At 44.6% G+C, this 11302-nt stretch overlaps 1 protein-coding gene across 1 annotated transcript; it reads left to right on the top strand.

Annotated features, from left to right (window-relative positions):
* Positions 1–2734: 2734 nt before the first annotated feature.
* LOC6565091 (chondroadherin) lies at positions 2735–6582 on the top strand. The gene is made up of 2 exons (XM_001991353.2): positions 2735–2854; positions 5128–6582. The coding sequence occupies exons 1-2, from the start codon at positions 2735–2737 to the stop codon at positions 6286–6288; spliced, it is 1281 nt and encodes a 426-aa protein (XP_001991389.1). The 3' UTR covers positions 6289–6582.
* The last annotated feature ends 4720 nt before the right edge of the window (positions 6583–11302 follow it).

The following is an 11302-nucleotide window of genomic DNA, read 5'->3' as shown; positions in this document are numbered from 1 at the left end:
GGCGATGTTGTTTATATCTCTGTCTACAACGTAAGCTGCTGCTGTTCCTGCTGTTGGATAGCTTCGCTCCAGCTGCGTTAATTCAATAAAATGCTGAATACAATTGATTGATTAGCTACACAAGTAGCCGCACGTTGTTCTTTTTGTCCTTTCTCCCTCCCACCCACTTCAGTCTTCACACTTGCCACTGACCCAACGACTGCAATAAGCAAAAAAAAAAAACTCAGTTGCTGATGCTGCTGCTGCTGCTGTTGCTGTTGCACTAAGCTGTTTCCTGGTGCCTGCTTTTCTTGCCACATTTGTGATTCCTTTTGCCAACGCTGACACTGTTTTTCTTGTTCTTCCTCTTAACTTTTCTTAGTATTTGGCTGCTACAGCTCCAGCTACAGCTACAGCTCCAGCTCCAGCTGCTGCTGCATACACAATTGTCTGTGCATTATTTGAGCTTGTGCCGGCATTTGTTATTTTGCTTTTATCCCTTTAGATCACGACGTAATGCGATTGTGTGAGGTACGACAAACGTCGAGCTTCGCGTGCTTTTCCTTGTCTTGCCTCGCGTCGCATCGTATCCTCAGCACACTGATTTCCTGTGTACTTATAGCTTCGGTGCACCCCGTCCTTCTCCTGTCCGGATTCTCCTCTTCCAGCAGCACACATCGGAGATGTGAACGATTTCCCAGCGCTGCCAAAATGTCACGCTGTGTGACAAAGATAGCAGTCAGCATACACACTCACACACACTCACACACACTCACACACACTCACACACACATACACACACAACTTTTAAAGCTTCGTTTTCTCTGCTTAAAATAGCAGCAGATCGGCACTCCACAATCCATAATATGGCCGCCAGCACACACACACACAACATATACGACACAAACATGGAAGCATGCATGTCTCTCTCTCTCTCTCTCTTTCTCTCTCTCTCTCTGTGTGTGTTTAAAGTTGCAGCAGATCCTCAGTCTACACTCTACTCTACACTTTCCGTAGTAAATGTTGCCTAAACTTTGAAATGACTCCATACAACAACTTACTTTCTCTCTTCCCCTACAGATCGGCTGTCTTAAATACTTATGCTATGCTCACTTTGCTTTATTTATGCATGTGCTCTCTTCTCCCCCTCTCTCTCACTCTTGTAGCTGGTTAGCTTGTGGCTGTATTTGTTGCTTCCAATTATAATGCTATGCATTTATGCCTGTACGTATTTATTGTGCCTGGTGACCCGAAAACATTTTGTGATATCCCCGCCCTCGCCTCAGCCTGTCGCATCTGCAGCAGCTGCATTGTGTCGGGCATTTAGCTTAGTCCGTTGCTCAATGTTCAATTAAAAGCCAGTCGTACTCAGCTCTGCAGGACATCAGGTGGTGTTTGCATGTTTGCCCCGACCGTTTGCCTGGTTGTCATTTTGGCTGCTTGCATATTTGATTTGTGCATTAAAACATTTCAAACTGGCTACACCACCACCACCACCAGCACCCCCCCTACACTTGTACCCCTTCGTCGTGCGACCACGAGCAGCAGAAGCGGCATCAGCATCAGCAGCAACAGCAGCAGCAGCGACAGAAACAGCAAAGCGCTCATTGCAAATTCTCTTTAGAGCAATTTTAGTTATTATATTGCGTTGGCTTTGTTCCCAGTTGCCGTTGTTGTGCTTGTTGTTAATGTTGTTGTTGCTGGCAGATGCAGCTTGACGTCCACCTTGCATTACTTATTTATTATTGAAGATTAACAAGCAGCTTCAGCTGTTGGACAAGCCAACAGCACCGGACAGACCGACCAGAACCAGCCAGCAGCTAGTGTCCAGAAGTGACTGTCAGCGTGAATGTGGCCTTTGGCCGTTTGGTGAATAGTTCGGTGGAGTGGGAAGAGCTTGAGCACTGAGCTTCAGCCAGAGGCTTTGAGCCGCATTCAAGTGGCAGTAGGTCCAACTACCAGCTGTCGATCTGTCTGTCTGTCTGTCTCTCTGTGTGTCCCCCTCCTTTAACTAAACTCTTGCTTCTAATGTGCAATATACATTTTGCATATCAGTTGCAAATTTTAAGTATAGGCTTTGGGGTTATGTACTCATAGACAGAGATGGACATATGTATGTATTTAGATATATATGTATATATATACAAGTGTAGCTATAAGTTTGAACTGTCGCATAGCTGCACATGGGCTCAACTGAAAATGAGACCTATTCAATAGTCATTTTTTTATCTTATGTTCTGTTTCGCTCACTCACTCACTCACTCTCTCTCTCACTCTCTCTCTCTTTCTCTTATCTTTCTCTTTGCAGTTTGCCGCACCCAGCAGCAGCAGCAGCAACACTGGCAAAATTAGTAGTTGGAGCAGCATTACGCCTTTCATCAGCAACAGCAGCAGTAGCAGCAGAGGCATAAATAAATATGATTAAGCTTAAGAATATATAAAAAGAAAGTTCAAATGAAATAACGCAATATAAAAAACATAAATAAGTAAGGAAGCAAGCAGCATCAGGAGCAACAGCAGCGGCAACAGCAAAACGCAACGAGCCGAGGGCAAGAGGCCAACTGGCAGCTGGGGAGTAGCGCACAGTGTGGCAGTCTCTGCTGTCTGACCGTCTGCCAGCCAGCGTGTGCAGCAGCAGTCTGGAGAGTCTGTGGAGTGTGGAGCGTGTAGAGCGTGTTGTGTGGAGAGTGTAGAACTGAGATAGAGAATCGAGCTCAATTACGCCGCCAAACTGTCGTGTCAGCAACAACGTGAAATGTGCAATTCCTGGCTGCTGCCCATAATTGCGCTCACTGTTGTCTGCCTGTGGAACTCGCAACAAACCGAAACATCCAAATCATGCCCAGCCGAGTGCATCTGCTTGTCCCAGACTCAAGTAAGCTTAACAATGTCTCCCTCTCTCCCTCTCTATCTCTCTCTCTCTCTCTCTCTCTCTCTCTCTCTCTCTCTCTCTGTATATCTCTCTCTCTCTCTTTATCTTCCTCTTTCTCATTTTCTCTTGCTCTAGACAACTGATTTGCTGCTGTTGTATTGTTTGTTGTATTTGTTGCCATTCCACTTGTAGTTTTATAGTTGTTAGCTCTGTGCAACAAGAACATCATCATCATCATCGTCAGGGGCGAAAAAGGAAAGAAATACTGAGAAGCAGCAGGTCGTCTGGGGGATCCTGGCCTGGTCAGCTGCTATCGGAGCCCCGTGATGAACAGAGCACAAAATATTAAATCCAAAATGCTGGGCAAAATGGTCATTTCCCTTTGTTTCAAAATGTAGACTGCAAAAGAAAAAAAAAGAATGGCAGAGGGTGGAGGGCGGAGGGCGGAGGGCGGAGGGACACTCGTCATGGGAGGAGCACGAAGCTCGCATACCACTTGTTACATTTCCGTCTGTCTTTTCTTTTTGTGTGTGTTTGCTTCGTATTCAATTGTCTCCCACGAGAATTTTGCGGCCAGCTGGAGACACAATAGAAGGGAAGCGGGGGACAGTGAGAGGGAGGATGACAGTAGGCCTCGCCTCGCTTAATGCGCATCCTTATTACCAATGGGGCCGAGAGCGCACAGCGCTGCTGGCATCGTCATTTTTACCAAATTGAGAACTTAAGTGATTTCATTATTCCAGATTATGAACAATGAAATGATTTACTCAGCACTCGACAAAACAACAACCCGAAAAATGCACACAAATATCCACACACAACAAAATGGAGCATCACGAAAAAATGCGGCATTCCAACTCATTACAAAAAGCTGCAAACGCTCCCAAAGACGAGTAGTCCTTGCGGTATTTAAGACTGAATAAAACCAGGTGTAGCATGTTTTTTTTTGTTTTTTTTTTTTTGTTTCTGGCCAATTTAAGTTAAAGTTCAGTGCTTGAAATGCGTGGAAAGCGGAAAAATGTGTCGCCGAGTTTTTCGCTGCGAAATGAAATTTCATTAAATCAAACAAAGCCGGCAAGACAAAAAACGAAAACCAAGTAAAAGTGTTTGAGAATGCCTTACTATGAGTAACTCTATGGTCGTCGCTTAAAACTCTAATACATTTTTTTTTGTTTTGCAAGTTTTGAAATATTTTCAATGAACATTTTCTGATTATTAAAATTTGTACAATCATTTATAATTTGTATTATTTCTTCTTTCGAATTCCGGAAAACAAAAAAAGAAGTCACAGACGCTTTTTTGAGATTCAGATTTAATGGGTAGAAGTTATAACAATACAAAATGGAGCGGCACAATTCAGAATGAAACGCAGCGAAACGTATTGCAACGAAACGTTGAGCCATAAAGCAGCAAAACATGCACATAAACAACTGTTAAACAAGAGAATAATAAGAAGTTGGAAGGGAAGAAGCAGTCTCAGAAGTCTCAGAGGTTGGAGCAAAAGAAAAAGCGGAAAGAAATGAAACTTTTAATTCGTTCATTTAAAAGGTGAACCGTATGAAAATTGTGCAAATGTTTACGCAACTTGGACTAAGAGCGTAGACGATGGAGATATGGGGCTAGACTAAGTCCCGGATAGAGGGGAATGTAGTGATAGACCCTAAAAGAAGAGCCAGTGTTGAACCGGGTGCCCGTGGATTACGGGGTGTGGGATTTTCAGAATAGACAACGATGACATCAACGTGACAGCGACAAGCGACACAAAGCGATGCGACGGCAGATAGACAGATGGCCGAGCCGAAGGACAGCAACATTGTTGCGATGCTTGGGTAGGGAAATTGGGCAGGGGAAGGGGGGTGGTCTCTCCACTGACGCACACATCAGCACATAATAGTTATAAAAAATTAAAGCACAAAGCAGAGACAAGAAGAAGGCAACGCAAATGGTTGGGAGGTGTGGGGCAGCAGCTTGATTAAAACCCCCGAAAAAAAGAACAATGAAACGCGCAGCGAATGAACGCGGCGACAAAACAAAAGCAAAAACAAAAAAAGCAGCAAAGAAGTAACAAAAAAAAAAAAAAATTCGATTTAATTTTATTTGCAGCAATAAAGCCGCAAATTCAATTTTCGAGCCACGCGCTGCAATTGCCCCCTATCTGACTAAGACTTTCCACTCTCTATCTCTTACTTTTCTCCCTGCCTTTTTCACTCACTCACTCACACTCTCTATCTCTCTCTCTCTCTCTCTCTGTCTCTGTATCTGGCTGCCCCTTGCAGGTGCTGTGTAACACGGGCGGACTCGAGCAGATACCGCTGCGCCAGTTGCCCGCAACGGTGGAAAATCTCGCACTGACGAAAAACCATTTTCCGATCATCAAACCGGACTCATTTACGGGTCTGCGCGCGCTGAAGAAACTTTCGCTGGATGGCAATAACATAACGCGCATCAAACAGTTTGCGTTTCGTGGCCTGCCACGTCTCCGGGAGCTCTCCATACAGTATACCCCCCTGCAAATGGTGGCACAGTTTGCATTTGCCGGCCTTCAGAATCTATCGACGATATTGCTGAGCCACAATCAAATTCAGCGCATCGAGGGCAATGCATTTGCGGGCACGTCAAACATCAAGCTAATACTGTTGAGCAACAATCCGCTGATACGGATCGAGAGTTCGGCCTTTTCCAGCCTGACGAATGTGGGTCACTTGATATTGCCGTCGGGCATACGAAGCATTGAGCAGGACGCATTCTATGGCATGGATGCGGTCGGACTGCTCAAGCTGGCCTATATGGACCTCAAGGAGATATCGCCCTTCACGTTTCGTGGTCTGTCCAATGTGCTGCTGCTAACGCTGCAGGAATCCGATTTGGGCGTCATCTGTGCGGATGCCTTTACGGGTCTCACGCAGGTGGAGACGCTGCAGATATTGAACAACAAGATCGACTCGATTGAGGAGCTTAACTTTACCAATACGGCGGCCATCAAGCACTTAAAGTTCCATGGCAATCATGTGCTGGAGACGCCCGATCCGAATGCAATTATTGTCGATGGCGTTGATCATTTGCAGCTGCTAAACAATCACTTCCCCTGCGGCTGCCACATACACACCCTGCTCGACGGCCCACTCGCCGAGGGTGCCCACAATCTGAGCGAGTTCCTGCAGAAGAACTATTGCATCTCGCCGTTGGAGGTCAACGGTCGTGTGATGAGCGAACTGGACATCGATGCGATCGGACGCTGTGCCGATCAGCTAACCAAGGGTAATCTCGGCTCATCGGCTGCATCTCTGGCGCTGGGCTTAAATGCCATGCTCCTCATTGCCGTCGCCAGCTGTGTGGAGTGGCGCTATGCCCGCCTAATCGCCGCCCGCGTGGCCCAGCTGTTTGGACACAGTCACGTCGCCTGGCGTCGACGCCGGAAACGCCGGCGACCCAACTAAGCTGCCAAATGTCGACAAGCAAGCGCGGCAACCAAGAATGAGAGCGAAAACCCCAATTTGTACTTAAATCTAATCCCGCTTAATGAGTAAGTCAATTCGTATGTATGTATGTGAAGCAGCAGCCTAAGACCCCCAATGACCCCATGTTCCCTGACCCACCTTTTCCCACTGGTCGTACCGGAAACCCAAAAGACTCAACTGCACTGCATTCGAGCCCGCACTGATTTCATTTTGGGTAAGATCTTAGACTAGAAGACTGTACGGCATTCTTTGGATACTTTTCAAAGTTCTCAATTTATCAACTCATTACAATAAATTGTCAAATAAAAAATAGATGTCTTATTTTACGACTTATTAAGCAAACCCATCATTTTTATTTTGAAAGTAGCTCGAACACATCTTAGTGCCATCCTTAGTCTTTAAGTAATGTACATTAGAATTCGCATTTAAATTAACTCTAGAATATATATGTTGAATTGCATAAAGTTTCAGCTGTTCCAGCTTCATCTCAAGAGGCTTAATATAAGCCAAAGCCACCAAACAAAAGACATGACTTTATTTAACCAGGCTAATAGCCTTCATTATTCTGCATCAGAAATGAATAAACTAAAATTTGTTGGATTTTCTATCAAGTTGCGGAGTGTGAAGCACCTAGGTGCGAAACTCAGGACTTGTTTCCCAGCTAGTTTCATTGGTGGCACCGCATGTCTTAGATTCTCATTGCATTTCTAATGTCATCTCTTTGAATTTTTGATACCATCTTTATCTCCCTCCTTATATCTCGCTCCCGCTATTTCTGTGTCTGTAATCACATGCACATATAGCACACCTTCAGGCAAGTGGAAGTGCATGCCCAATCTCCATTCCCACAGACACATTCCAATCGTCATTCACAGCGTCATCAATTTTTACGTTTCACTTGAAATGCAAATGGAAAATGGTTTCAATGGTTTTCTCTCATCTTTAAATGCATTCAGACAGCAATAGCAACAGTAACTGCAACAGCTATTGCTTCAGTAAAACCAGCAGCAGCACAAAAAAAAATATATTCAATAGTATTCATCATCATATTCCGAACCGTTAGCCAAATACAAACCCAAATTCCAAATGTGTTTTGGTACCCGGCTGGCCGTTTGACTGTTTGGCTTTTGGCTCCATCGCGACGGCTTCTTTAACCAATTGAACTGCAGTCCAGCTTATGCCTTAAAGGCATCTGCTGCTGCTCGTGCCGCTCCTGCTGCAGTGCAGCTCCAAACAGTTTTATTGTGCTTGTAGCGCACTTAAAGTGCGGCAGGCTCGACTGCCAACAGAGGCGTGCCGGCAGAGGGGGCGATCTGTTGTTGTTGTTGCTATGGGTTAGCATACAAAACGAGAACGGAAATTACAAATTCTATTCACTCGTTTCGGTATTGAGGGGGCCCTCTCTAATTCGTCGGTCCAACTTGTCCCTGCCGACGCCTCGCCGCACCCCCTCACCCAACCAATCCTGGGCACATTCAGAACCACACACAAAGGCACATACACACACGCACACAGCCAAAACTTTTTGCTGGCAAAACGAGCTGTATACTAGGCTGTGACTGAGGCAAAATCCGAACGAAAGGCAAACGAAAGGCGGGTCTATTCTTTAGTCGCTTATCGCAAAGGACTTAGATTTATCTAACTTGATTATGATGCTAAGCATTGCGCCACACAAATACACACACACACACACATATATATATACTTGACTGAGTGGTTCTGTGTTCTCTTTTTTTTTTGTATTTAGTAAAAGGGGTTCCCCCCTGGAAACAAATGCGCAGAGAAATCATTGAAGGAAATTAAAACTTTGTTTACTTTCAAGTCCACATCTTGTAATGTTATCCACCCACTCAGCCTGTTATTTAATGCCTTTTCGGAAGAGTATTCGAATTTTGTACTGAAATGTGTAACTCATAGAAGAATACATTCCCAATAAGTCATGTACCCTCAAGGCATTATCGTTACAGTTATGTCTGTGGAAACTTCGCATGCTGCAAAATGTTATCCACATCTGGTTACATAATCAGCCCAATGGAGCTCTTAGTTGCGAACAATTTTGGCCAAAGTTTAGTTTCCGTTGCAGCAATAAGAGTATTTAGTCAGTGGCACACTGCACATAATTTTTCTTGCATTGTTGGCTTTTGTTTAGCTGCTGGTTTTACAGTTTTGCATTTGCGACCTTCCCGCTTGCTGTACATACACACATACTTTGCCAATTTGTTTAATCAGTTTTCCAATGATGTTCGGCTAATTGAAGACAGCTAGAGCCAGAGTTCGGCTTAAAGCTTTAACAGTTGCTGCACTTTTGGATTGCGCCGTTGGCTAAAACACGTTGCCACGTTTCTCCCGCACGTGGTTGGAGCTCTTTGGCACACGATTTCTGTCACTTGCCGCCGCATGTCCGCAGATCGTTAACTTAATTGTTCCGCTCGAAATGCGAAAACTGTTGTTCGCCATTGTTGGGACTGATAGGCGAATCCACCTCCTACACATCCTACGCATACACCGCCCCCCCCCCCCCTCGCCACCCTTCTAGTCAACGTCCATGTCAGCAATGCAATAAAATTGGCGTGACTAACAGTACATGGAGGCGCCGCGATGCCTGGTCACACTGGACTGGTCGCAAGTCGTGCGTGCCGCTGCTGACGTCGCTGCTGACGTGGGGGTGGTGGTGGGTGTGGGTGTGGGGGTGGAGGTAAGTGGTGGGACTGCGTCGTGCAATCAGCAAATGGTCGACCGCAGCAAAAGTCGCGTAATTAACGCCAACGACTCTTCAACTGTCCCCCATTTGCACCTCCCCACCTATATCCCCACCGTTGCGCATCCCCATCACACCCTTGTCCAACCAGTCAAGTCCAAATTAAAACTTGATACCCTCCCCCACGGGCGACACTTTCGTGACTGTCTGTCCATCAGCTCGCCAGCTCTTTTATGGGGGTGATAAATTTGGCCAAAAGTCGCAACACAACCAACAAAAAAATCAACAATTTAGATATGTTTTAGATTTTGTGCTCGCTAAAGCAGTTACCCTGCGCAACTTGACAACAAAGAAAGTTAGTAGATGTATGGCTTAGTTTAAACAGACTACAAGATGCTCTACAAACAGCTGAACGACTAGAAATATATATACAACAACTATAAGCAGTTGGTCTTGCAAAAGTTGTAATCAAATGATTGTTTTTGAGGATTTCCGCAGCCTTGCAGCCAAAATGTGTTTATCAAGCATTGTTTATTAGATCACAACTACAAAAAGTCTTAGTACTTATTAAACACATTACTTTAAGTAATTAAGCTAAATTTAACATTTATGACTTTTTGTTAGATTCATTTTTGAGCTACTAATTAATGTATACATCGCAGAGATTTTGATTGAGAATGCCGCATTGGGAGTTGTACAAAGATTACAGGGTATTGTGGGCACTTCGAATGTGAATAGCTATAAATAAAATCTGTGGAAAAAGTGAAACTCAATTGAAATCGTAAGCGAAAATCGCAACGCTGCGAAATTGAAAAGGTCAAGTAAGAGTAAGGGCAAAAAGGCAGTGTTTCGAAAACGTGGAAGGAAATAAAGGGGTGGAGAAGAACTACGAGCAAGTGTTAAACTTCTAAAAAATTTTGCAGTTTGGCCAATTGTTGAAAGTGACAAAAAAAAGGTAGACAAGTAGCTGAAGTCGAGAGTCTCAGCGTTGAGCGCTCAGTTCTCAGTTCTCATTGCTTAGCTCATCATGGCTGGGCAAGTCAGGCAAATTACCAGCGCCATCAATTAGCCTGGCCACACAGAGCGAGTCAACTAAGCTAGCTGGGGTAGGGTGGAGGGGGCAAGTGGCAAGAATCTGTGCCTGAAATATGACACTGGGCAGCGATTGCAGGGGGGAGGGGCAGGAACCTGGGTTAAGCGTTGTCCATTTGCGTTTCACTGCGCATTTATTTCTTTTTCATTTTTTTTTTGTCCAACCCCTCTGCTGGAGTTCTTTTTATTTTTTTTATTTTGTTATGCCGTTTGGCGTTGCAAATTTATTGAGCTAATACAAAATTTAATCAGGCTGCCAGCCTTTGGGCAGGCTCACAGGATTATCAGGCGCGCCGCCCATAAATAACAGTAAGGGCTGGGGGCGGTGCCAAACAGCTGGCGGCAAAGGATTGGATTTTGGCATTCGAATTGGGTTCAGTTTTTGTTGCGCACTTTGGACTTTCGCATTGGGCCTCGGCTAGGGCACTTGGATCCTTACACTTCATTTAAAGTCAAGGAGTCGCACATAAATTTCCATGCACATAATTAAACGGCCAAATGACAAAGCAAAATCGTTGAATCGAGGTCAAAAGAGCTTCAGCACCCCAATAGCAGCTGCGCCTACAGCGGGCCAAAGGCCAACAACAAAAGTAATTAAATATGCGACTAGGCTGACCTCACACACATGTGTGCTTATATTGCGCGTGTGTGTGCGTGTGTGTGTATGTGGGTATTTATCTCATAACGAAAAATTATGAAAATCTATGTGGGCTGCCTGTGTCAATTAACATGGCCAAATCGACCAGCCACAAGCAAGCTGTGGCCAACGGTGCGTACGAGAGATATGCGGGCTACAAGCCCGCCCACAATTAAGTTCAATCATGAGTATTTTAAAGACGCGACATACCCTCACCCAGACCATAACTGAAGACAATAACCGCTAGCTGTGTAGTACAAAAGATTGAATATCCTTTCATTATTTATAACTGCCAAATTGATATATGTACATAATAATTGGTGACTTTGCTCCACTCCACTTTCAACTGAAATCGGCCTGTTGTATATCAGTTCATGCTCGATTGCTCGTTATTTGTGAGTTTGGTCTTCGAAAATAGATTGGGTTTTCATAAAAGTACTCCATTTGCGATTGATAGCTAAAGTGTATAAGCTTTTCTTATTGTTTTGGTCAACTTAAATTATATAGTGACTCGATCAAGCCAATTGAATTTATGCCAAATTTGATACAAAATTCTTTATAGAATT

The sequence above is a fragment of the Drosophila grimshawi genome, unplaced genomic scaffold (genome assembly GCF_018153295.1).
Source record: "Drosophila grimshawi isolate 15287-2541.00 unplaced genomic scaffold, ASM1815329v1 contig_848, whole genome shotgun sequence".
Classification (NCBI taxonomy): domain Eukaryota; kingdom Metazoa; phylum Arthropoda; class Insecta; order Diptera; family Drosophilidae; genus Drosophila; species Drosophila grimshawi.
The sequence above is the reverse complement of the archived record's forward strand: the minus strand, read 5'-3'. Positions and strand labels throughout refer to the sequence as shown.